The sequence below is a fragment of the Oncorhynchus mykiss genome, chromosome 31 (genome assembly GCF_013265735.2).
Source record: "Oncorhynchus mykiss isolate Arlee chromosome 31, USDA_OmykA_1.1, whole genome shotgun sequence".
Lineage (NCBI taxonomy): Eukaryota > Metazoa > Chordata > Actinopteri > Salmoniformes > Salmonidae > Oncorhynchus > Oncorhynchus mykiss.
Genome location: NC_050571.1, coordinates 12,176,506 through 12,204,493, shown reverse-complemented (window position 1 = coordinate 12,204,493; position 27,988 = coordinate 12,176,506). Strand labels below are relative to the sequence as shown.

Sequence of the window (27,988 nt, the reverse complement as noted above, 5' to 3'; positions counted from 1 at the left end):
CTGTCGAACCAGATCAGAACCCTCGAGGACTACAGTACCTTCAGGCACGGACTGAGGAGGACGTGGAAGCTGTCGAACCAGATCAGAACTCTCGAGGACTACAGTACCTCCAGGCACGGACTGAGGAGGACGTGGAGGCTGTCGAACCAGATCAGAACTCTCGAGGACTACAGTACCTTCAGGCACGGACTGAGGAGGACGTGGAGGCTGTCGAACCAGATCAGAACTCTCGAGGACTACAGTACCTTCAGGCACGGACTGAGGATGACGTGGAGGCTGTCGAACCAGATCAGAACTCTCAAGGACTACAGTACCTCCAGGCACGGACTGAGGAGGACGTAGAGGCTGTCGAACCAGATCAGAACCCTCGAGGACTACAGTACCTTCAGGCACGGACTGAGGAGGACGTAGAGGCTGTCGAACCAGATCAGAACTCTCGAGGACTACAGTACCTCCAGGCACGGACTGAGGAGGACGTAGAGGCTGTCGAACCAGATCAGAACCCTCGAGGACTACAGTACCTCCAGGCACGGACTGAGGAGGACGTGGAGGCTGTCGAACCAGATCAGAACCCTCGAGGACTACAGTACCTCCAGGCACGGACTGAGGAGGACGTGGAGGCTGTCGAACCACATCAGAACCCTCGAGGACTACAGTACCTCCAGGCACGGACTGAGGAGGACGTGGAGGCTGTCGAACCAGATCAAAACTGTCGAGGACTACAGTACCTTCAGGCACGGACTGAGGAGGACGTGGAGGCTGTCGAACCAGATCAGAACTCTCGAGGACTACAGTACCTCCAGGCACGGACTGAGGAGGACGTAGAGGCTGTCGAACCAGATCAGAACTCTCGAGGACTACAGTACCTCCAGGACTGAGGAGGACGTGGAGGCTGTCGAACCAGATCAGAACCCTTGAGGACTACAGTACCTCCAGGACTGAGGAGGACGTGGAGGCTGTCGAACCAGTTCAGAACCCTCGAGGACTACAGTACCTTCAGGCACGGACTGAGAAGGACGTGGAGGCTGTCGAACCAGATCAGAACTCTCGAGGACTACAGTACCTTCAGGCACGGACTGAGGAGGACGTGGAGGCTGTCGAACCAGATCAGAACTCTCGAGGACTACAGTACCTTCAGGCACGGACTGAGGAGGACGTGGAGGCTGTCGAACCAGATCAGAACTCTCGAGGACTACAGTACCTCCAGGCACGGACTGAGGAGGACGTGGAAGCTGTTGAACCAGATCAGAACTCTCGAGGACTACAGTACCTTCAGGCACGGACTGAGGAGGACGTGGAGGTTTTTGACCAGGTAAAAATGATTGTCCGCTGTCAATTTATTTTCTCCAAGAGATATGTAAGAAATAGAATAGCATTTATTCCTGTTATCAATCAATGTGAGACTGAACATGGACGAGGCACAGGAGAAACAGAAGGAGAGCTACCGGAGCAGAATGAAGAAGGGGACCAAGTGCAGCGACATCAGGGCGAATTACTAGGTTTGGAAGATGGAGGAAAGAAAGACGACACCTGGGAAACCTCACTGCTCTTTCACTCCTAGCTGGGGTCACCATCAGTTAAAGTGAATATAGAAAATATCAGATAAGAACTATTTGCATTTGCACACAAAATAACCTGAAGCTAGTTTCAGTTCCCCTTCTACAGTTGGAGCACTTGGACGGTCGACCACTGACGCTCTACACTTCAGTGAAGCCCAATAGACAAAGTATGCTCAGCTTTGGTTGACAGAAACAATAAGAAAAACAAGAAATAGTAGTTATGCTAAGCCTATAAAAATGTACTTCTCCAATATCCTACTCTATACTACTCTATTCTACTCTATCATACTCTATTCTACTCTATCATACTCTATCTGTCATGTACTGTCATGTTGTGTCTTGTTTCTGTCCTTTCCCTTCACCCTGTCTCCCTCTGCTGGTCGTTGTTAGGTTACCTTTTCTCCCCCTCTTTTCCCCAGCTGTGCCTTGTCTCCTCCTAACTACCTCGTCACCCCTTTTCCCACCTGTTCCCTTTTTCCCTCTGATTAGGTCCCTATATCTCTCTCTGTTTCTGCTCCTGTCTTTGTCGGATTCTTGTTTGTGTTGTTCATGCCTGAACCAGACTATCGTCATGTTTGCTGCAACCTTGTCCTGTCCTGTCGGAACCTGCCGGTCCATCTGAGCCTACGTTTTGTTTTGTTATTAAAGAAGCTCTGTTTACGTTAATTCGCTTTTGGGTCCTCATTCACGCACCGTAACAGAAGAATCCGACCAAGAATGGACCCAGCGACTTCGGATCCTCTCCACTCAGCCGTCGAGATCCAGGGAGCGATGCTAGGCAGACACAAGCAGGAATTGTCTGCTGCTCGGCATGCCGTTGAGACCCTGGCCACCCAAGTCTCCAACCTCACAGAACAGGTTCACCATCTCCGCCTCGATCCACCGGCCACTTCCAGGGCTTTCGAATCTCCGGAGCCCAGAATCAATAACCCGCCGTGTTACTCTGGGGAGCCCACTGAATGCCGCTCGTTCCTCACCCAGTGTGATATTGTGTTTTCTCTCCAGCCCAACACTTACTCCAGGAGCACTGCTCGTGTCGCCTACGTCATATCTCTCCTTACTGGACGGGCTCGTGAGTGGGGCACGGCAATCTGGGAGGCAAGGGCTGAGTGTACTAACCAGTATCAGGACTTTAAGGAGGAGATGATACGGGTTTTTGATCGATCTGTTTTTGGGGAGGAGGCTTCCAGGGCCCTGTCTTCCCTATGTCAGGGTAATCGATCCATAACAGACTACTCTATTGAGTTTCGCACTCTTGCTGCCTCCAGTGGCTGGGACGAGCCGGCTTTGCTCGCTCGTTTTCTGGAGGGTCTCCGCGCAGAGGTAAAGGATGAGATTCTCTCCCGGGAGGTTCCTTCCAGCGTGGATTCCTTGATTGAACTCGCTATTCGCATTGAGCGACGGGTTGATCTTCGTCACCGAGCTCGTGGAAAGGAGCTTGCGTTCTCCGTTGCCCCCCTCTCCGCATCACTACCATCTTCCTCTGCCGGCTCGGGTGCTGAGCCTATGCAGCTGGGAGGTATCCGCATCTCGACTAAGGAGAGGGAACGGAGAATCACCAACCGCCTCTGTCTCTATTGCGGTTCTGCTGGTCATTTTGTCACTTCATGTCCAGTAAAAGCCAGAGCTCATCAGTAAGCGGAGGGCTACTGGTGAGCGCTACTACTCCTGTCTCTCCTTCAAGATCCTGCACTACCTTGTCGGTCCATCTACGCTGGACCGGTTCGTCAGCTTCCTGCAGTGCCTTAATAGACTCTGGGGCGGAGGGCTGTTTTATGGACGAGACCTGGGCTCGGGAACATGACATTCCTCTCAGACAGTTAAGGGAGTCCACGGCCTTGTTCGCCCTGGATGGTAGTCCTCTCCCCAGGATTCAGCGTGAGACGCTACCTTTAACCCTCACTGTTTCTGGTAATCATAGCGAAACCATTTCTTTTTTAATTTTTCGTTCACCTTTTACACCTGTTGTTTTGGGCCATCCCTGGCTAGTTTGTCATAATCCTTCCATTAATTGGTCTAGTAATTCTATCCTCTCCTGGAACGTCTCTTGTCATGTGAAATGTTTAATGTCTGCTATCCCTCCTGTTTCCTCTGTCTCTTCTTCACAGGAGGAGCCTGGTGATTTGACAGGGGTGCCGGAGGAATATCACGATCTGCGCACGGTGTTCAGTCGGTCCAGGGCCACCTCTCTTCCTCCACACCGGTCGTATGATTGTAGTATTGATCTCCTTCCGGGAACCACTCCCCCCCGGGGTAGACTATACTCTCTGTCGGCTCCCGAACGTAAGGCTCTCGAAGATTATTTGTCTGTAGCTCTTGCCGCCGGTACCATAGTCCCCTCCTCCTCTCCCGCCGGAGCGGGGTTTTTTTTTGTTAAGAAGAAGGACGGGTCCCTGCGCCCCTGCATAGATTATCGAGGGCTGAATGACATAACAGTGAATAATCGTTATCCGCTTCCTCTTATGTCTTCAGCCTTCGAGATCCTGCAGGGAGCCAGGTTTTTCACTAAGTTGGACCTTCGTAACGCTTACCATCTCGTGCGCATCAAGGAGGGGGACGAGTGGAAGACGGCGTTTAACACTCCGTTAGGGCACTTTGAATACCGGGTTCTTCCTTTCGGCCTCGCTAACGCTCCAGCTGTCTTTCAGGCATTAGTCAATGATGTCCTGAGAGACATGCTGAACATCTTTGTTTTCGTTTACCTTGACGATATCCTGATTTTTTCACCGTCACTCCAGATTCATGTTCAGCACGTTCGACGTGTCCTCCAGCGCCTTTTAGAGAATTGTCTTTTTGTGAAGGCTGAGAAGTGCTCTTTTCATGCCTCCTCCGTCACATTTCTCGGTTCTGTTATTTCCGCTGAAGGCATTAAGATGGATCCCGCTAAGGTCCAAGCTGTCATTGATTGGCCCGTCCCTAAGTCACGCGTCGAGTTGCAGCGCTTTCTCGGCTTCGCGAACTTCTATCGTTGTTTCATCCGTAATTTCGGTCAGGTGGCAGCCCCTCTCACAGCCCTTACTTCTGTCAAGACGTGCTTTAAGTGGTCCGTTTCCGCCCAGGGAGCTTTTGATCTCCTCAAGAATCGTTTTACATCCGCACCTATCCTTGTTACACCTGACGTCTCTAGACAGTTCATTGTCGAGGTTGACGCGTCAGAGGTGGGCGTGGGAGCCATTCTTTCTCAGCGCTCCTTCTCTGACGACAAGGTCCACCCTTGCGCGTATTTTTCTCATCGCCTGTCGCCGTCGGAACGTAACTATGATGTGGGAAACCGCAAACTGCTCGCCATCCGCTTAGCCCTAGGCGAATGGCGACAGTGGTTGGAGGGGGCGACCGTTCCTTTTGTCGTTTGGACTGACCATAGGAACCTTGAGTACATCCGTTCTGCCAAACGACTTAATGCGCGTCAGGCGCGCTGGGCGCTGTTTTTCGCTCGTTTCGAGTTCGTGATTTCTTATCGTCCGGGCTCTAAGAACACCAAGCCTGATGCTTTATCTCGTCTCTTCAGTTCTTCAGTAGCCTCCACTGACCCCGAGGGGATTCTCCCTGAGGGGCGTGTTGTCGGGTTGACTGTCTGGGGAATTGAGAGGCAGGTAAAGCAAGCACTCACTCAAACTCCGTCGCCGCGCGCTTGTCCCAGGAACCTTATTTTCGTTCCCGTTCCTACTCGTCTGGCCGTTCTTCAGTGGGCTCACTCTGCCAAGTTAGCCGGCCACCCTGGCGTTCGGGGTACGCTTGCTTCCATTCGCCAGCGCTTTTGGTGGCCCACCCGGGAGCATGACACGCGTCGCTTCGTGGCTGCTTGTTCGGTCTGCGCGCAGACTAAGTCCGGTAACTCTCCTCCTGCCGGCCGTCTCAGGCCGCTTCCCATTCCCTCTCGACCGTGGTCTCACATCGCCTTAGATTTTGTCACCGGACTGCCTTCGTCAGCGGGGAAGACTGTTATTCTTACGGTTGTCGACAGGTTCTCTAAGGCGGCTCATTTTATTCCCCTTGCTAAGCTTCCTTCTGCTAAAGAGACGGCACAAATCATCATCAAGAATGTTTTCAGAATTCATGGCCTTCCGTCAGACGTCGTTTCGGACAGAGGTCCGCAATTCACGTCTCAATTTTGGAGGGAGTTTTGCCGTTTGATTGGGGCTTCCGTCAGTCTCTCTTCCGGATTTCACCCCCAGTCTAACGGTCAAGCAGAACGGGCCAATCAGACTATTGGTCGCATCTTACGCAGTCTTTCTTTTCGCAACCCTGCGTCTTGGTCAGAACAGCTCCCCTGGGCAGAATACGCCCACAACTCGCTTCCTTCGTCTGCGACCGGGCTATCTCCTTTTCAGAGTAGCCTCGGGTACCAGCCTCCGCTGTTCTCATCTCAGTTCGCCGAGTCCAGCGTCCCCTCCGCTCAGGCTTTTGTCCAACGTTGCGAGCGCACCTGGAAGAGGGTCAGGTCTGCACTTTGCCGTTATAGGGCGCAGACTGTGAGGGCTGCTAATAAGCGTAGAACTAAGAGTCCTAGATATTGTCGCGGTCAGAGAGTTTGGCTCTCCACTCAGAACCTTCCCCTTAAGACCACTTCTCGCAAGTTGACCCCGCGGTTCATTGGTCCGTTCCGTATTTCTCAGGTCATTAATCCTGTCGCAGTTCGACTTCTTCTTCCGCGATACCTTCGTCGCGTCCACCCGGTCTTCCATGTCTCCTGTATCAAGCCCGTTCTTCGCGCCCCCGCTCGTCTTCCCCCCCCCCCCTCATCCTTGTCGAGGGCGCACCCATCTACAGGGTCCGTAGGATTTTGGACATGCGTCCTCGGGGCCGTGGTCATCAGTACCTAGTAGATTGGGAGGGGTACGGTCCTGAGGAGAGGAGTTGGGTTCCCTCTCGGGACGTGCTGGACCGTGCGCTGATCGATGATTTCCTCCGTTGCCGCCAGGTTTCCTCCTCGAGTGCGCCAGGAGGCGCTCGGTGAGTGGGGGGGTACTGTCATGTACTGTCATGTTGTGTCTTGTTTCTGTCCTTTCCCTTCACCCTGTCTCCCTCTGCTGGTCGTTGTTAGGTTACCTTTTCTCCCCCTCTTTTCCCCAGCTGTGCCTTGTCTCCTCCTAACTACCTCGTCACCCCTTTTCCCACCTGTTCCCTTTTTCCCTCTGATTAGGTCCCTATATCTCTCTCTGTTTCTGCTCCTGTCTTTGTCGGATTCTTGTTTGTGTTGTTCATGCCTGAACCAGACTATCGTCATGTTTGCTGCAACCTTGTCCTGTCCTGTCGGAACCTGCCGGTCCATCTGAGCCTACGTTTTGTTTTGTTATTAAAGAAGCTCTGTTTACGTTAATTCGCTTTTGGGTCCTCATTCACGCACCGTAACACTATCATTCTCTATCATAGTCTATCCTACTCTATTCTACTCTATCATACTATATTATTCTCTATCATACTTTATCCTACTCTATCCTACTCTATTCTACTCTATCATACTATATCATTCTCTATCCTACTCTATCATACTCTATAATCATTCTCTATCATTTTCTATCATACTCTATCATACTGGGCACATAATATGTGAGATACACAGATGAACTAAAAACACTAGCACTGCAAACACTCAGAATAAAGAGAGCATCAGAGCCTGAACTTTGCAGTCTCCCTCTTCAAGTCTCCCTTCTGAGACTGACTGCCTGTTGAGAATAGGTGACAGGCAGAACCACCCACCCACACAGCAACCCCCTCCTCTATATTGCACACACCAGAATTCAGTATTTTAGTCTATTGATTGCCATGTTAGTGTACAAAAAATGAATGACACAACTGTACCAAAAACTATCGAAGTTTATGTATTAAAATCTGAAATATTGCTAGGTTGCTTTTCACAGCTGTTTCACAAGGTGTTCATTGTTGTAAGGTATCCTTTGGTGGTGTTTATTTGCTCCACATTATACATTGTTGTATCCTAGGACCGACAATAGATACATATATATTCAACCACAAGGGGGTACTAATGAGCTATGTGAGATAGAACAACATGAATCCTAAAGGAGGTCTAGTGAAAATATATTATTTCAGCGTAGATAAGGGGAGGGCACGATCAAATTGAAACATGACGGCCAGACAAGCCAGTGTATGAATCCAACAGACATACATATGAGTGACATTGATCTGACTTCCTGGTCTGTAAGGTAAGTAACTTTAATGTGTCAAGCAGATTACACGTTTTCTTTGACATTTCCGAAACGTAATAATGTTTAAGACATGGATTTCATGTTGTAATGTTAACATGGTTCCCAATAGTAGTTTGAATGAATGTTTTCATTTTGTCAGCTAAATAAAACTTGTTTAAACAGCGAAATTGCTGCGGAAATCCGCCTTGTTTGCATAGCGATGATGAAAAGAACGTCATTTAGGCTGTAATTAGATAATCCCACCGTTGATATAGCAACGGACGCTAATAATTTATCGAATTCCATTGTGACGCAGAAGGGGACACTATTTGGCCAGGGGACATTATTTGCCATGACAGGCCCACAAAAAGCTAGGCTGGCCCTTGGTAGTAGGTCTATATTACCTGCAGAAGGTAGTCCACTGGCTGGGTTAGCTAGAACAGGTGTTAAAGGTCAAGGATAGGGCAGTTCTGTGGCTGCCATGGCGCAGAGAGCTCTGTAAATATTGTACATATTTGAAGTTTTAGTTGTTTTCTTTTTTGATCAACTTTTTATTTTGTTAGCTAAGTAAGTTTTGATTGTATATATGGTAGCAACCCTGGGTTTATAAGTGCGGATATCGACTGTTGTTGCGCTCTGGGCTTCGGGCCAGAAGGTTGAGGGTTCGAGCCGCACTTCCTGCCTGATTCATTACAATATATTGATCCACGGCAGTGCAAGATCGGCAAGTCAGTTATTTTACCAACTGAACTGAGAAGCTAGCTATTTAGCTACCAACTTTATTTGAAACGAGATGGCAGAGGCTTGGAGAATTTTGAAGATGGCAGAGGTTTTCCCCAGTAGTTTATTTCAAGGTGGACTATCGCTTTTGACTGTAGTGAGCTTCATGCCATAAAGCTTAGCAGCTGCATTACTTCACCCAGGTTGGTGCTACATGTTTTTCAGAGGAGTTTACCAAGGGAAGAGGTTACCTGACTTCTAACTTGTTTCCCCCCTGTATCTAAGCATCGTTTCACCCCTGCTCAACCCACATCTCGGCCCGTCCTTCATCTGGGCTTCAACCTTCATCTGGGCTTCAACCCTTCATCTGGGCTTCAACCTTCATCTGGGCTTCAACCCTTCATCTGGGCTTCAACCTTCATCTGGGCTTCAACCTTCATCTGGGCTTCAACCCTTCATCTGGGCTTCAACCCTTCATCTGGGCTTCAACCTTCATCTGGGCTTCAACCCTTCATCTGGGCTTCAACCTTCATCTGGGCTTCAACCCTTCATCTGGGCTTCAACCTTCATCTGGGCTTCAACCTTCATCTGGGCTTCAACCCTTCATCTGGGCTTCAACCTTCATCTGGGCTTCAACCTTCATCTGGGCTTCAACCTTCATCTGGGCTTCAACCCTTCATCTGGGCTTCAACCTTCATCTGGGCATCAACCTTCATCTGGGCTTCAACCTTCATCTGGGCTTCAACCCTTCATCTGGGCTTCAACCTTCATCTGGGCTTCAACCTTCATCTGGGCTTCAACCCTTCATCTGGGCCTCAACCCTTCATCTGGGCTTCAACCCTTCATCTGGGCTTCAACCTTCATCTGGGCTTCAACCTTCATCTGGGCTTCAACCCTGGGGCGGCAGGGTAGCCTAGTGGTTAGAGCGTTGGACTAGTAACCGGAAGGTTGCAAGTTCAAATCCCCGAGTTGACAAGGTACAAATCTGTCGTTCTGCCCCTGAACAGGCAGTTCCACTGTCATTGAAAATAAGAATTTGTTCTTAACTGACTTGCCTAGTTAAATAAATAAAATAAAACTACATCTGGGCCCCAGTCTTCATCTGGGCCTCAACCCTTGGGCTCCCGAATGGCGCAGTGAGCTTCAAGCTCAGTGCTTGAGGCGTCACTACAGACACCAATTGGTCCTCTGGGTTTAGGCTGTCCTTGTAAATAAGAATTTGTTCTTAACTGGAAATAAAGGTTACATTTTTTTAAATACATTTTTTTATCATCTGGGCCTCGGTCGGTAGAGACGTGGACGGGTCAGGTAAGTGGACATGTAGAGTGGATTGGACACAGGATGTGACCTGTTGAACTGGCACCTGCCTCTGTGGATGACTGTGAAAGACTGTGGATGACTGTGAAAGACCTTCCAGCTAGAACTGTCAATAGGCTAACTGAAAGATTAGGCTGTTTTAAGAGCGTCATTGAGATTCTTGCTGTAATGAAAAGCGCTATACTAATTCAATCTAGTATCATTATTATTATCATTAAATTACCAGACAGAGTTGTGTTAGCTGGAATAGGCTGGAACAGGCGTTGTGTATGGGTTAGGGGTTAGAGGTCAGTGTTAGGTAATATTACCGGGTGTAGGAAGTCCAGTAGCTGTGTTAGCTGGAACAGGCGTTGGTTAGGGGTCAGAGGTCAGGGTTAGTGTATATTACCGAGTGTAGGAAGTCCAGTAGCTGTGTTAGCTGGAACAGACATTGTGTATGGGTTAGGGGTTAGAGGTCAGGGTTAGGTAATAGTACCGGGTGTAGGAAGTCCAGTAGCTGTGTTAGCTGGAACAGACGTTGTGTATGGGTTAGGGGTTAGAGGTCAGGGTTAGGTAATATTACCGGGTGTAGGAAGTCCAGTAGCTGTGTTAGCTGGAACAGACGTTGTGTATGGGTTAGGGGTTAGAGGTCAGGGTTAGGTAATATTACCGGGTGTAGGAAGTCCAGTAGCTGTGTTAGCTGGAACAGACGTTGTGTATGGGTTAGGGGTTAGAGGTCAGGGTTAGGTAATATTACCGGGTGTAGGAAGTCCAGTAGCTGTGTTAGCTGGAACAGGCGTTGGTTAGGGGTCAGAGGTCGGGGTTAGGTAATATTACCGGGTGTAGGAAGTCCAGTAGCTGTGTTAGCTGGAACAGGCGTTGTGTATGGTGTTTTTCTCCATGTTGGCTGGCCAGACAAACCAGCTCCTTGATGTAAGAGATCCTCAGCTCGTCAAAACACTTCTGATTCCTCAGACCCTCCACAGGGACTAAAAGACACAAAGAAATAAGCAAATATTGAACCAGATAATGATACAGTCACTTAGTTTCAGTGTGTCAGTGATGTGACTCACTGATGCTGAAGAGGAGCAGAGCCTTCATACAGAGGAACTCTTCCTGGGTGACTCTGAGCATACAGAACCTCTGGGACAGCAGACGGAACTGGACACAGTGTTCGTACATACTGGACACACGCATCCTCTGACTGGGGTGGGGGGGGGGGGGGGGGGGGGGGGGGGTGGAGAGAAGAGAGAGAGACAGACAGACGGACGGACGGAGAGAAAGAGGGTGAGGAGAGAGAGTGTAATGTTTGTTTATTTCTATTCCCATTTTTTTATTGTCTATTCCATTTGGTAACATGTGTTTCCCATGCTAATAAATTGAATTGCGAGGGAGAGAGAGGGGGAGTTAGGATGAGAGGGAGTTAGGATGAGAGGGAGTGAAATTGATTGAGAGTGTTGTTATATAACCAATAATATAACATTTCAAATTTCAAACATTTCCCTTGTCTATTGTCTAGAGACAGAGAGAGATTGTCATCAATATTGTATTCAGCAAGACAATAGTACTCACTCGTTAAAGATGAGGTCAGGAGCGAAGTAGAGCTCTCTAGCATCTGTGTTAGTGTAAGACCTCCAGCCCAGAGCGAACACCATCAACCCCAGCCATGAAGACTGGATCACTGACATCTGGTCTTCTACATGCAGCTGTCTGAAACCTACACAGAGAGAACATCATCAACCCCAGCCATGAAGACTGGATCACTGACATCTGGTCTTCTACATGGAGCTGTCTGAAACCTACACAGAGAGAACATCATCAACCCCAGCCATGAAGACTGGATCACTGACATCTGGTCTTCTACATGCAGCTGTCTGAAACCTACACAGAGAACATCATCAACCCCAGCCATGAAGACTGGATCACTGACATCTGGTCTTCTACATGCAGCTGTCTGTAACCTACACAGAGAACATCATCAACCACAGCAATGAAGACTGGATCACTGACATCTGGTCTTCTACATGCAGCTGTCTGAAACCTAAACAGAAAACATCATCAACCCCAGCCATGAAGACTGGATCACTGACATCTGGTCTTCTACAGGCAGCTGTCTGTAACCTACACAGAGAACATCATCAACCCCAGCCATGAAGACTGGATCACTGACGTCTGGTCTTCTACATGCAGCTGTCTGAAACCTACAGAGAACATCATCAACCCCAGCCATGAAGACTGGATCACTGACGTCTGGTCTTCTACATGCAGCTGTCTGAAACCTACAGAGAACATCATCAACCCCAGCCATGAAGACTGGATCACTGACATCCGGTCTTCTACATGCAGCTGTCTGAAACACACAGTGCAGGGAGAATAAAATACGTGACGAGTAGAGCCCCCTCTGGTGGGAAGGACAGGCTACAGCAATGGTATCAGTCATACACAGACCAGCTGTCTGTCCCCCAGCTCTCTCTATCACACCTGGGTTAGTGGGTTGGTACCATGTAGTGGTTAGGTAACAGCAGGATACAGGGTTGGTACCATGTAGTGGTCAGGTAACAGTAGGATACAGGGTTAGTAACATGTAGTGGTTAGGTAACAGTAGGATACAGGGTTAGTGGGTTGGTAACGTGTAGTGGTTAGGTAACAGTAGGATACAGGGTTAGTAACATGTAGTGGTTAGGTAACAGTAGGATACAGGGTTGGTAACATGTAGTGGTTAGGTAACAGTAAGATACAGGAATGGTACCATGTAGTGGTTAGGTAACAGTAGGATACAGGGTTGGTACCATGTAGTGGTTAGGTAACAGTAGGATACAGGGTTGGTAACATGTAGTGGTCAGGTAACAGTAGGATACAGGGTTGGTACCATGTAGTGGTTAGGTAACAGTAGGATACAGGGTTGGTACCATGTAGTGGTTAGGTAACAGAAGGATACAGGGTTGGTACCATGTAGTGGTTAGGTAACAGTAGGATACAGGGTTGGTACCATGTAGTGGTTAGGTAACAGTAGGATACAGGGTTAGTGGGTTGGTACCATGTAGTGGTTAGGTAACAGTAGGATACAGGGTTAGTAACATGTAGTGGTTAGGTAACAGTAGGATACAGGGTTAGTGGGTTGGTACCATGTAGTGGTTAGGTAACAGTAGGATACAGGAATGGTAACATGTAGTGGTTAGGTAACAGTAGGATACAGGAATGGTAACATGTAGTGGTTAGGTAACAGTAGAATACAGGGTTGGTAACATGTAGTGGTTAGGTAACAGTAGGATACAGGGTTGGTAACATGTAGTGGTTAGGTAACAGTAGGATACAGGGTTAGTAACATGTAGTGGTTAGGTAACAGTAGGATACAGGGTTAGAGGGTTGGTAACATGTAGTGGTAGGTAACAGTAGGATACAGGGTTAGTGGGTTGGTACCATGTAGTGGTTAGGTAACAGTAGGATACAGGGTTGGTACCATGTAGTGGTTAGGTAACAGTAGGATACAGGGTTGGTAACATGTAGTGGTTAGGTAACAGTAGGATACAGGGTTGGTAACATGTAGTGGTTAGGTAACAGTAGGATACAGGGTTGGTAACATGTAGTGGTCAGGTAACAGTAGGATACAGGGTTGGTACCATGTAGTGGTTAGGTAACAGTAGGATACAGGGTTGGTACCATGTAGTGGTTAGGTAACAGTAGGATACAGGGTTAGTAACATGTAGTGGTTAGGTAACAGTAGGATACAGGGTTGGTAACATGTAGTGGTTAGGTAACAGTAAGATACAGGAATGGTACCATGTAGTGGTTAGGTAACATTAGGATACAGGGTTGGTACCATGTAGTGGTTAGGTAACAGTAGGATACAGGGTTGGTAACATGTAGTGTTTAGGTAACAGTAGGATACAGGGTTGGTAACATGTAGTGGTTAGGTAACAGTAGGATACAGGGTTGGTACCATGTAGTGGTTAGGTAACAGTAGGATACAGGGTTGGTACCATGTAGTGGTTAGGTAACAGTAGGATACCTTGTTGGTACCATGTAGTGGTTAGGTAACAGTAGGATACAGGGTTGGTAACATGTAGTGGTTAGGTAACAGTAGGATACAGGGTTGGTACCATGTAGTGGTTAGGTAACAGTAGGATACAGGGTTAGTGGGTTGGTACCATGTAGTGGTTAGGTAACAGTAGGATACAGGGTTAGTAACATGTAGTGGTTAGGTAACAGTAGGATACAGGGTTAGTGGGTTGGTACCATGTAGTGGTTAGGTAACAGTAGGATACAGGAATGGTAACATGTAGTGGTTAGGTAACAGTAGGATACAGGAATGGTAACATGTAGTGGTTAGGTAACAGTAGAATACAGGGTTGGTAACATGTAGTGGTTAGGTAACAGTAGGATACAGGGTTGGTAACATGTAGTGGTTAGGTAACAGTAGGATACAGGGTTAGTAACATGTAGTGGTTAGGTAACAGTAGGATACAGGGTTAGAGGGTTGGTAACATGTAGTGGTTAGGTAACAGTAGGATACAGGGTTAGTGGGTTGGTACCATGTAGTGGTTAGGTAACAGTAGGATACAGGGTTGGTACCATGTAGTGGTTAGGTAACAGTAGGATACAGGGTTGGTAACATGTAGTGGTTAGGTAACAGTAGGATACAGGGTTGGTAACATGTAGTGGTTAGGTAACAGTAGGATACAGGGTTGGTAACATGTAGTGGTTAGGTAACAGTAGGATACAGGGTTAGTGGGTTGGTAACATGTAGTGGTTAGGTAACAGTAGGATACAGGGTTGGTAACATGTAGTGGTTAGGTAACAGTAGGATACAGGGTTGGTACCATGTAGTGGTTAGGTAACAGTAGGATACAGGGTTGGTACCATGTAGTGGTTAGGTAACAGTAGGATACAGGGTTAGTGGGTTGGTAACATGTAGTGGTTAGGTAACAGTAGGATACAGGGTTGGTAACATGTAGTGGTTAGGTAACAGTAGGATACAGGGTTGGTACCATGTAGTGGTTAGGTAACAGTAGGATACAGGGTTAGTAACATGTAGTGGTTAGGTAACAGTAGGATACAGGGTTAGTAACATGTAGTGGTTAGGTAACAGTAGGATACAGGGTTAGTGGGTTAGTAACATGTAGTGGTTAGGTAACAGTAGGATACAGGAATGGTAACATGTAGTGGTTAGGTAACAGTAGGATACAGGGTTGGTACCATGTAGTGGTTAGGTAACAGTAGGATACAGGGTTGGTACCATGTAGTGGTTAGGTAACAGTAGGATACAGGAATGGTAACATGTAGTGGTTAGGTAACAGTAGAATACATGAAGAATGGTTTACCTGGCATGGCTTTAGCCCAGTTCACCACAGACACCAGTTGTCTCTCTCCCAGCTCGTTGAGGCTGGACAGTAGAGAGGCGAAACAGTCTGGCTGGGAGGTGTCATGGCCTGCGTTGACCATTCCTGGCTCAATGGAACTCAGAATGTTGAGGAGGGAGGGGCGTAGACTGGGGGAGGGGCCAAGAGCGGGAGCCTGCCACGCAGCACAGCCTGCAGAGAGGGATATGAGATGAAACAAGGCAAGGTGAATTGAGACATGAGATGAGAGACAAAATGAAACCAGTTGAGACTGGATATGTGCTGCCTTTCATCCAGGGTTGGGGTGAATTCTGAATTGAGTTGTAACTGCTTTCTTAGTCAGGGCTCACTTGAAAAAATAGCATTCTGGTTAAGAAAAATATTTTACATATGGTAATATTGATCCTCACATTTAGCCTGTGGGGAAATGGTGGACAACTGTAATCCCCCAGTCCTCTCTCCAGGCCTCTCTCCTCCCCTCTCTCCAGTCCTCTCTCCTCCCCTCTCTCCAGTCCTCTCTTTGCCAGGTGCCTGTGTTCCCCCCTCCACTCCTCCTTTCAGCGGGCCAGCTCCCCTCAGCTTCCGGCCTGAAATGCACCACACACAGAAGTAGGACAGAGAGAAAGGCCCCATTACCACTAGGAGATATGAAGGAGTCTGAGGAGCGGGGTGGAGATAAAGAAAGCTATTTTTCCATTCACATTACATCATTGCCGTGGCTGCTGGCCATGTGACATTCTTGGTCCGTAGCTCAAATTGACCGTAAATATCACAGTAGCCACTAGCGAGAAGACACAAACTATTTAACAATGACAGAGACTTTTCTTCTGAAATATTACACTACTAGATAATGCAACAATTCACAAGCATGTACAACACAACCAGACAGCATTCAGACGCTACTTTTTCTAAAATGGATTAAATATCTTTTATTCCCTCAACATTCTACACACAATACCCCATCATGACAAAGTGAAAACGGGTTTTTAGAAATATTTGCAAATGTATTAAAAATTAAAGAAAAGCTGAAATACCTTATTTACATAAGTATTCAGACCCTTTGCTATGAGACTCGAAATTCTGCTCAGGTGCTCATCCTGTTTCCATTGATCATCCTTGAGATCTTTCTACAACTTAATTGGAGTCCACCTGTGGTAAATGTAATTGATTGGACATGATTTGGAAAAGCACACACCTGTCTATATAAGGTCCTACAGTTGACAGTGCATGTCAGAATAAAAAACCAAGTCATGAGGTCAAAGGAATTGTCCATAGAGCTCAGAGACAGGATTGTGTCGAGGCACAGACCTGGGGAAGGGTACCAAAACATTTCTGCAGCATTGACGGTCCCCAAGAACACAGTGGCCTCCATCATTCTTAAATGCAAAAAGTTTGGAACCACCAAGACTCTTTCTAGAGCTGGCCGCCTGGCCAAACTGAGCAATCGGGGGTGAAGGTCCTTGGTCAGGGAGGTGACCAAGAACCTGATGGTCACTCTGACAGAGCTCCCGAGTTCCTCTGTGGAGATGGGAGAACCTTCCTTGAAGGACAACTATCTCTGCAGCACTCCACCAATCAGGCCTTTATGGTAGAGTGGCCAGACGGAAACCACTCTTTAGTAAAAGGCACATGACAGACACATTTTGACATGACACATTTTTGCTTTGTCATTACGGGGTATTGTGATGTCATTACGGGGTATTGTGATGTCATTACGGGGTATTGTGATGTCATTACGGGGTATTGTGATGTCATTACGGGGTATTGAGATGTCATTACGGGGTATTGTGATGTCATTACGGGGTATTGTGATGTCATTACGGGGTATTGTGATGTCATTACGGGGTATTGTGATGTCATTACGGGGTATTGTGATGTCATTACGGGGTATTGTGATGTCATTACGGGGTATTGAGATGTCATTACGGGGTATTGTGATGTCATTACGGGGTATTGTGATGTCATTACGGGGTATTGTGATGTCATTACGGGGTATTGTGATGTCATTACGGGGTATTGTGATGTCATTACGGGGTATTGAGATGTCATTACGGGGTATTGTGATGTCATTACGGGGTATTGTGATGTCATTACGGGGTATTGTGATGTCATTACGGGGTATTGTGATGTCATTACGGGGTATTGTGATGTCATTACGGGGTATTGTGATGTCATTACGGGGTATTGTGATGTCATTATGGGGTATTGTGTGTAGATTGATGAGGAGGAAACACAATACATCAATTTTAGAATTAGGCGGTAACGCAGCAAAATGTGGAAAAATTCAAGGGGTCTGAATACTTTCCGAATGCACTGTATGTTCAGACAATTAAAAGGTTTATTTTCTTGTCTGTAGGCTACACTCATTACATTTTAGCTTCAAGACTTCAAGTCCAGAGTTGCTATAACAGCATGTTTTTATTAACTACTGTAAACATGTAAAAAGTGAAGGATTAACCCTCTCATACAAATATAAAAGTACAAAGGCCTACTTTACAACTAACCAGGCTTCATTTGTATCAATATCATGCAAACCATTACATGTGGCAAAGGCAAATTGTGACTGAAAACATGGGTATCAGTGACTCCACTGCAATGAGCTGTTTTATATGGAAGCCCATACCTGCCACCCCAAAATAACATTTGATTTGTCAACATGCACAATTAATCTGATCAACTTTAGCCTACTGATAACAACCACAGCTGCAGGTGGGTGATTGTCATGAAATCACTTTTAAACATGTCTGTAGCTAATTGAATTATAAAACCATGAAGCATCTGCAAAACTCAACTATCATTCTGAGGACTAAGATGTCTAGTTTTTAATACATTTTTGCCTGAATTTTGTACATTTTTCCATATTCTCATTACCGCAATGCGTCTGGATTAAATTATTGGGTCATTTTATAAAATTGTACTTTTGAAAAACCTAACTGATTTGAATAAAACACAAAATATGTCACTGCAGTTTGTCCATAAATAGAGTTGCAAAGGGTTGGAAACTTCCCGGTAAATTTCCAGAAATTTTCCATGGGAAGTTAAGCCCGGGAATTTTGCTTAAATTCATCAAAAAAGTTAGCTTATAACAGTGAACCTTTTTTGTGGGATACACATAAGGCAATTCTAGGTCTAGTAGGCATATTTTGGTTAAACTATCCCCGATTCAATGGAATTGCAACCCTCTGCATGCACAGTGCATTCTTCCATCACATGTACAGCTGATTCTCAAGATCTTGCACACTAATGAGATGCTATTGAGCCCACACTATTACACTGTCTGAGCCAAGGACTACATGCTTTCTGGTAAGTTTTGATTACAATTCTGGGTGGGGTGAATATACACTACCTTTCAATAGTTTGGGGTCACTTAGAAATGTCCATGTTTTTTATAGAAAAGCTCATTTTTTGTCCATTAAAATAACATAAAATTGATCAAAAATACAGTTTAGACATTGTTAATGTTGTAAATTAGTATTGTAGCTGGAAACGGCAGATTCTTTATGGAAAATCTACATAGGCGCACAGAGGCCCATTATCAGCAACCATTCCTCCTGTGTTCCAATGGCACGTTGTGTTAGCTAATCCAAGTTTATCATTTTAAAAGGCAAATTGATCATTAGAAAACCCTTTTGCAATTATGTTTGCACAGCTGAAAACTGTTGTCCTTATTTTTTTATTTATTATTATTTATTACAAAAAAACACAAGGGGTAACACTAAAGTATTACGTGTGAGGGTGCGTGTGCATGAGTGATATAAAATATATGTCATAGTTTCCTTTTTCATGATCAAAATCTTGTGAAACCCGAACCCTCCAAGATCTCCCCACAGTTCCCCAATAGCTGTCCCTCAACCATTCAAGACCCCTCCCACAGTCTCCCCCAGAAAAAACAAAATAAAAATACAACTAATTCCATTCCCCACCCCCAAGAACCCCCCAATGCACCAACAACCAAGAGAATGAACCCCCACCCCCAAGAACCCCCCAATGCACCAACAACCAAGAGAATGAACCCCCACCCCCAAGAACCCCCAAATGCACCAACAACCAAGAGAATGAACCCCCACCCCCAAGAACCCCCCAATGCACCAACAACCAAGAGAATGAACCCCCACCCCCAAGAACCCCCCAATGCACCAACAACCAAGAGAATGAACCCCCACCCCCAAGAACCCCCCAATGCACCAACAACCAAGAGAATGAACCCCCACCCCCAAGAACCCCCCAATGCACCAACAACCAAGAGAATGAACCCCCACCCCCAAGAACCCCCCAATGCACCAACAACCAAGAGAATGAACCCCCACCCCCAAGAACCCCCCAATGCACCAACAACCAAGAGAATGAACCCCCACCCCCAAGAACCCCCCAATGCACCAACAACCAAGAGAATGAACCCCCACCCCCAAGAACCCCCCCAATGCATCAACAACCAAGAGAATGAACCCCCACCCCCAAGAACCCCCCAATGCACCAACAACCAAGAGAATGAACCCCCACCCCCAAGAACCCCCCAATGCACCAACAACCAAGAGAATGAACCCCCACCCCCAAGAACCCCCCAATGCACCAACAACCAAGAGAATGAACCCCCACCCCCAAGAACCCCCCAATGCACCAACAACCAAGAGAATGAACCCCCACCCCCAAGAACCCCCCAATGCACCAACAACCAAGAGAATGAACCCCCACCCCCAAGAACCCCCCAATGCACCAACAACCAAGAGAATGAACCCCCACCCCCAAGAACCCCCCAATGCATCAACAACCAAGAGAATGAACCCCCACCCCCAAGAACCCCCCAATGCACCAACAACCAAGAGAATGAACCCCCACCCCCAAGAACCCCCCAATGCACCAACAACCAAGAGAATGAACCCCCACCCCCAAGAACCCCCCAATGCACCAACAACCAAGAGAATGAACCCCCACCCCCAAGAACCCCCCAATGCACCAACAACCAAGAGAATGAACCCCCACCCCCAAGAACCCCCCAATGCACCAACAACCAAGAGAATGAACCCCCACCCCCAAGAACCCCCCAATGCACCAACAACCAAGAGAATGAACCCCCACCCCCAAGAACCCCCCAATGCATCAACAACCAAGAGAATGAACCCCCACCCCCAAGAACCCCCCAATGCACCAACAACCAAGAGAATGAACCCCCACCCCCAAGAACCCCCCAATGCACCAACAACCAAGAGAATGAACCCCCACCCCCAAGAACCCCCCAATGCACCAACAACCAAGAGAATGAACCCCCACCCCCAAGAACCCCCCAATGCACCAACAACCAAGAGAATGAACCCCCACCCCCAAGAACCCCCCAATGCACCAACAACCAAGAGAATGAACCCCCACCCCCAAGAACCCCCCAATGCACCAACAACCAAGAGAATCAACTAAAGAGAAAAAAGGAAAAGACAGAAGAAAACAGCAAACAACAATGCAAAAAAATATAACAAAATAATACATTTAAAACAAAGGACATCAAGGACAACTGAAATCATAACAGCAATGCCAACTGTATATGTTTGTGCATGTCTGGCACTATTACATGTATGTGTGTGTTATTATATGTGTTTATTTGAATGAGAGTGTGTGTATATGCATGTGTACAAACACCTGCACGGCATCAGCCTCAGACAAACCGGCATTCGTTGGAAAAACACTGCCACTTAAGTGTCATTCAAATGTACTTTTATTATGTTTTATTTAGACCCCCCCCCCCTTTATCTTTGACCATGATTCTCTCTCACACACAGCAACTCCACTCCTACTTGTCTCCAATTCCACATCCCAACCCTCAGCTTCCCTCAGCTCATCCCATCTATCTCTGCTGGCCAACCTCTTCAGATTTCTACGCAACACATATCTTTCAACTATGCTGTGATAGTTAATGTACAATTTCAATCTATCTAATCGAATTGAATCCACAGATTGTGAGTTGAAGATAAATAGTTTTACTAAGAGTATTAGTATATTAGTAATTGACTGACCCAGTCTCTCCAGATCTCCTAACAGTACTATTTGTAAGGGTCAATTTTAGATCAATGCTATTCATTTTCAGCCATTCCTGAACCTCAGACCAGAGACAGGCTACCTGAGGGCAATACCAAAATAAATGGTCTATTGATTCTGTATCCTCACAACAAAATCTGCAGAGCTTCGATGATTTTATGCCCCAAATATTCAACATTTTGTTGGTGGCAAGAATTCTATATAATAATTTTAGCTGAAAAGCACGAAGTCTTGAATCTTGCGTTGTTTTATATATCAACTCATACACCCTGTACCATGGAATTGGTACATAAAAAAATATCTTCCCAACTATTTTGCAATCTGTATGGCACAGTTGTCAACATCCTGGTCCTCAAATGAAACTGGTATACTTTCCTATTTATGCTATTTTTATTCCTCTGCCAGTTTTGATCCTTTATATTGGGCAGACAGACCAGTTCCCTGCCTCCTCCAGTTTTGATCCTTTATATTGGGCAGACAGACCAGTTCCCTGCCTCCTCCCACTGCCACCTGCCTCCTCCAGTTTTGATCCTTTATATTGGGCAGACAGACCAGTTCCCTGCCTCCTCCCACTGCCACCCGCCTCCTCCAGTTTTGATCCTTTATATTGGGCAGACAGACCAGTTCCCTGCCTCCTCCAGTTTTGATCCTTTATATTGGGCAGACAGACCAGTTCCCTGCCTCCTCCCACTGCCACCTGCCTCCTCCAGTTTTGATCCTTTATATTGGGCAGACAGACCAGTTCCCTGCCTCCTCCAGTTTTGATCCTTTATATTAGACAGACAGACCAGTTCCCTACCTCCTCCCACTGCCACCTGCCTCCTCCAGTTTTGATCCTTTATATTGGGCAGACAGACCAGTTCCCTGCCTCCTCCCGCTGCCACCCGCCTCCTCCATTTTTGGGGCAATGCTGTAATCAATTAGTTGTACTCTTGGAATGAGCAGACCTTCCCGTACACTTCTGATAACTCCATGAAGGACATAACTCTACCATTACAATTTACAATATCCTTTAAGAACAAAATACCCTTTTCAAACATCTTTCCCATAAATACAGGTATTTTATCAACCAGCACATTTGAGTTCAGCCATAAAATTTGTTGTAATATTTGTTCTATCTTTTCTGGAGGATGACATTGTAATTGTAGCCAGCTCTGCAATGCTTGTTTGAAAAAGACAGATACTTTGAAAAAGTATCACTTTCAATTAATCGAAAATGAGACATGGCAATCTGCACAAAGGCAAAAAGGCCATTTTAGACAATGGATGAGCTTTTCTTATTAATCTACTTGAGAACCATTTAGGGTTCAAATAAAACTTTTGAATAAGTGAAGCTTTTAGAGAGAGGTTTAGTTATTTTATATTTAATCATCTCAACCCACCCAATTCATATTCATTATATAGATAGACTCGTTTTATTTTGTCTGGTTTAGCGTCCCAGATAAAGCAAAATATTTTTTGCTCATATGATTTGAAAAACGAATCATCAGCAGTAGGCAGCGCCATAAGTAAGTGAGTAAACTGAGATATGACTAAGGAGTTAATCAGGGCAATTTTTCCATAAATAGACAGGTATTTTACCTGGTTGCAGGATCTTTTTTTCTAAGTTTTCTATTGAAATTCATTGTGGAGAGCATATTTATATATTTTGTGATGTGAATACAGAGTATGTCTACTTCACCATCAGCCCATTTTATAGGTAAACTGCAGGGTCATGTAAAAGTTGTATTTTTTAAGGATCCAATACGTAATATTGTACACTTATAATAATTAGGTTTTAGTCCAGAGAGTCCAGAAAAGTTATCTAGATCTTCAATGAGACATTGCAGGGATCTAGCTTGCAGACTTAATATAAACCTTGAGTCATCAGCATGGACACCTCTGTTTTTAAACCTTGGATTTCTAGTCCTCTAATGTTGTTATTGGATCTGATTTTAATAGCTAGCATTTAGATGGCCTTAATGAATAGATATGTTGACAGCGGACACCCTAGTTTAACTCCTCTTGACAATTCAAAACTCTGAGAAGTAGCTGCTATTTACTATTTTACACCTGGGGTTGCTATACATTATTTGTATCCATTTTATAAGAGAATTACCGAAATTGAAAAAAATCCAGGCATTTATAAATAAAATCCAGTCTTACTTTATCAAATTTTCAAAATCCACTATATATACCATTCCTGGCTTCTTATATGTTTCATGATGTTCTATTATTTCTAGTAGTTGTCGTATATTATCTCCACTGTATCGTCCATGTAAAAAACCTGTCTGATCAGGATGAACAATACCTGGTAGAACCCTTTTAATTCTGAGTGCTATGCATTTTGCTAGCATAACTGTCACTCCCTGACACTGAAGATGAGGCCTCAGAGTATGATGTTCAAGAGGTGGACATTGAGGAGGTCCAGGGAGAAGACATGGAAGGCTGAGAGGAAGACAAAAAAAACTTTAGTTTCTAGACAATCATTTTACAGATAGATGTATGTTGAAAATGTTTTTGTGTGATGCAATGAATCATTGGGGATCATTCATTATTCCCTTTATTTTGTTGTTCAGTGAAATCATCCCATGTGAAGAGTCAACTCATTTAATTAAAGTTCAATGAGAAACAAAATTGTTTTTTTTTTTATTCTATTGGAAGGATTTAATCATTTGCAAGTATGTCTACTTATGATGAGGTAAAATGTTTATGTTTGTCTCCATATGATATGGTAAATATATCCAATGCAAAAAACATCTACATTCAAATGGTATTACCATTAATTTGCATATATTTCCATTCATTCCCATATATCCCTGTTAATTCCCATGGAAAGTTTCCACCTCTGAATATTCCCCAAAATGTGCAACCCTATCCATAAATCCTAAAAATGTTATACTAGTTGAAGTTTACATTAAACTATAATATTTATTAAGTGTAAATCATTACACTTGTTCATAAAGTTTCATCCACCCATGATGCATATCTACAGGAGTAGTAGGATTTAATTGATCTACTTATATGCCTTCAGAATGAGGTTCTTATTCTCAAACAACCCCTTTACTCCATTAGGCCTTTTCATTACTCGAATGGTTAACAAGCTCAAATTTAGAAAAAGTCCAATTTAATTTCATTAGAACTGTATCATTTAATTTTGTATATTTTTATTTTCAGTGCATTTTTTTTTTTAATCAGGCATTTTCATTCGGGAAGCAATGTAAGAAAAATTGGCAATTGATTTGTTTATTACTTTTTTGGGATTGTTGCAGTGATGGAATTGTGGAATTTGTGGTAAAATGCATAATATCTTCTAAAACAACATAATGATAATTATGAAAAATGCTCTGATCCCATCTGAGCCAGGGGAAACGTACATGTTTTTATAGCCTAAGCTATGCATTTATAGCCTAAAATAGGCCAATTTATTTGTGTCCTGAGAAAATGTGAATGTGATCAAACTTTGTGTAGCTAGGCTACCTAGGCCTTTTTAATCCAAAATGATTGGCTTGAACTAATCAATTAACACAATAGTGATAACACACTGTATGAGTATCTAGTCCATTACAGATGTAAAGGCCACACAACACCATACACAGCCAGCTCAGCCCTGTTAGTCTCTGTCCAATCCCAGTTGTTCTCTATGTGTAAAGGGTTTTCATCCTTCCTAGGGCCAGGAGTTTTTCCAGGAGTTTTTTTTAAATGACCTTACAGCTGATTTATTACTACAACTAGGGATCTGGGAGTTGGTTAAGGTTACTACAAGCTAAACTCTGTTCATCTACTTGTGTGTACGTGGGTGGAGTAGGATTCTATTTTTGGCGTGTACGTGGGTGGAGTAGGATTCTATTTTTGGCGTGTACATGGGTGGAGTAGGATTCTATTTTTTGCGTGTACGTGGGTGGAGTAGGATTCTATTTTTGGCGTGTACGTGGGTGGAGTAGGATTCTATTTTTGGCGTGTACGTGGGTGGAGTAGGATTCTATTTTTGGCGTGTACGTGGGTGGAGTAGGATTCTATTTTTGGCGTGTACGTGGGTGGAGTAGGATTCTATTTTTGGCGTGTACGTGGGTGGAGTAGGATTCTATTTTTGGCGTGTACATGGGTGGAGTAGGATTCTATTTTTGGCGTGTACGTGGGTGGAGTAGGATTCTATTTTTGGCGTGTACGTGGGTGGAGTAGGATTCTATTTTTGGCGTGTACGTGGGTGGAGTAGGATTCTATTTTTGGCGTGTACGTGGGTGGAGTAGGATTCTATTTTTGGCGTGTACGTGGGTGGAGTAGGATTCTATTTTTGCATATAAAAAAACTGAATATGATAAATAATACAAAATAAAATATACCCAGGTAATATTCTTCTACTCGCCGGTATAACCTAAAACATTATTCCAGTTAAATATGCTGCTTGTGTATGTATTCCCACAGCAGCCTACAGCACTTTCTACCATTTCACAATAGCTACAATGTTGTTTGGTTTATTGTTTGAACAGTAGCTCAGATTATATTTGCTTATCAATGCAAAATAGGCTTATTTGATGCATAGCCTATAGCCTATACTGTTGATCAGATGAAGGAATCAAGCAAACATCATTGCCTACACAACACTGCCCCCACGGGAAGGGTACGTTGAATGTCAGTGCGCACTGCAAGGAGCCTCCCCTTTAATAACAAACAACAACATTGCGACACTATGCTACGTCGCCGCCATTTGAGTATTCTGTGTAGTAACCTTTTGGTTAGCCTACTACCAGATCAAGAAAACTCTGAGCCCCAGGAAAACAACTCCCCTCCACCACTGGGACCTGTGGTGCCACATCTGAAATCACTACACAATGTTGCAAACAGTGTTGCCAACTATTGTTCAGTGATATCTGCTATTGGCCCCTTGATTTCTCTCTAGATGACGTTTTTGCTGTTGCCACGACGACATAACAGCACCATTTTGACTTGCTGCTGCACAGCTGCACTCCCCGACATAACGTTTTCCCCTCCTCTCTCACCGCACACCCCCTCCCCTGGTGCTTCTCTGCCTGTGCATGCCCCATTGCTGTGACTTCTGTTGCACAGACCGCTTCTCCCACTCTTGTATGTGGCAGAATTGAGTTGGGAAAAGTAGCTGCATGCTGTCAAAACTCCCCAAAGCAGCCTGAAAAGCAGCCTGAAAAGCAGCCTGAGAAGCAGCTGAATTTACCAATGAAAGTCACTGGATAGGGAGTAAAACACATGGTCAATTAAAACCTACCTAAAGACCTAGTCATGATTCCTGCTTCTTCAAAGACCCTGTAACCAATATACAAGTATGTGTGTCTATCCTTCCTCCCCTCTTATTCTCTGCTCCCCTCTTCTCCCCCTTCTTTTTCATGATCTCTTTCTCTCCCTCTCTCCATTTAACAGTCATGTATGTTATGGTAAAAGTTGTTACCTTTGAGGCTCATTCCAGACCGGAAGCATCTGCTGAGACGACAGGAAGGACAGTTCTTCCTCCTCAACTTGTCGATGGTGCAGTCGTTACGGCTGGCACACAGGTGATTCTGCTTACCTGGGGACACAAAAACAAACAAGGCCGCTACAGGGGAGTTGGATATCCCATTTCCTGTACGTGTGTGGGGCTCCCGAGTGGTGCAGCGGTCTAAGGCACTGCATCTCAGTGCCAGAGTTGTCACTAAAGACCCTTGTTCGATTCCAGGCTGTATCACAACATGCTGTGATTGGGAGTCCCATAAGGCGGCACACAATTGGCCCAGGGTCGTGGTGAGGGTTTGCCCGTGGGTAGGCCGTCATTATAATTAAGAATTTGTTCTTAATTAACTGACTTGCCTAGTGAAATGAATGTCAACAAAGTGATATATGTGTGTGTGTATGGCTCACCCTCTGCAGCCCTCTTGAAGAACACCTTACAGCTCCCACAGGTAACAGCTCCATAGTGACAGCCTGACGCCTCGTCTCCACATACCTTACACACCCTCCGGTCTGAGAAGTAGACTGGCAACATATCCTCACATCTGAAACACACACACATCTGTAAACACCTAACACTCTTTCAGATCTTACAGATACACTCTCACTGGCAACATATTAGAGGGCGACTGATTATGATTTTTCAACGCCGATACCGATTATTGGAAGACAAAAAAAGCTGATACCGATTAATCGGACGATTTTTTAAATGTATTTGTAATAATGACAATTACAACAATACTGAATTAACACCTATTTTAACTTAATATATAAGTTAAAATAATAAATAATAAAATCAATTTAGCCTCAAATAAATAATGAAACATGTTCAATTTGGTTTAAATAATGCAAAAACAAAGTGTTGGAGAAGAAAGTAAAAGTGCAATATGTGCCATGTAAGAAAGCTAACGTTTCAGTTCCTTGCTCAGAACATGAGAACATATGAAAGCTGGTGGTTCCTTTTATCATGAGTCTTCAATATTCCCAAGTAAGAAGTTTTAGGTTGTAGTTATTATAGGAATTATAGGACTATTTCTCTCTATACGATTTGTATTTCATATACCTTTGACAATTGGATGTTCTTATAGGCACTTTAGTATTGCCAGTGTAACAGTATAGATCCCTCTCCTCGCCGCTACCTGGGCTCGAACCAGGAACACATTGACAACAGCCACCCTCGAAGCAGCGTTACCCATGCAGAGCAAGGGGAACAACTACTCCAAGTCTCAGAGCGAGTGACGTTTGAAACTCTATTAGCGCGCACCCCGCTAACTAGCTAGCCATTTCACATCGGTTACACCAGCCTAATCTCGGGAGTTGATAGGCTTGAAGTCATAAACAGCTCAATGCTTGAAGCACAGCGAAGAGCTGCTGTCAAACGCACAAAAGTGCTGATTGAATGAATGCTTACGAGCCTGCTGGTGCCTACCATTGCTCAGTCAGACTGCTCTATCAAATCATAGACTTA

The 27,988-nt window shown here is 45.2% G+C and overlaps 1 protein-coding gene across 1 annotated transcript in view; it reads right to left on the bottom strand.

The window, feature by feature from the left end:
* LOC110504580 (progesterone receptor) overlaps positions 1 to 27,988 on the bottom strand; it is a 37,409-nt gene that overhangs the window by 5,210 nt on the left and 4,211 nt on the right. Inside the window, exons 2-8 of the mRNA XM_036970098.1 lie at positions 26,932 to 27,065; positions 26,486 to 26,602; positions 15,471 to 15,647; positions 15,043 to 15,252; positions 11,294 to 11,438; positions 10,795 to 10,925; positions 10,559 to 10,710 (exon numbers count right to left, since the gene is read on the bottom strand). Of these exons, the coding sequence (XP_036825993.1) occupies positions 10,559 to 10,710; positions 10,795 to 10,925; positions 11,294 to 11,438; positions 15,043 to 15,252; positions 15,471 to 15,647; positions 26,486 to 26,602; positions 26,932 to 27,065 (1,066 nt within the window). The remainder of the gene's footprint in view (positions 1 to 10,558; positions 10,711 to 10,794; positions 10,926 to 11,293; positions 11,439 to 15,042; positions 15,253 to 15,470; positions 15,648 to 26,485; positions 26,603 to 26,931; positions 27,066 to 27,988) is intronic.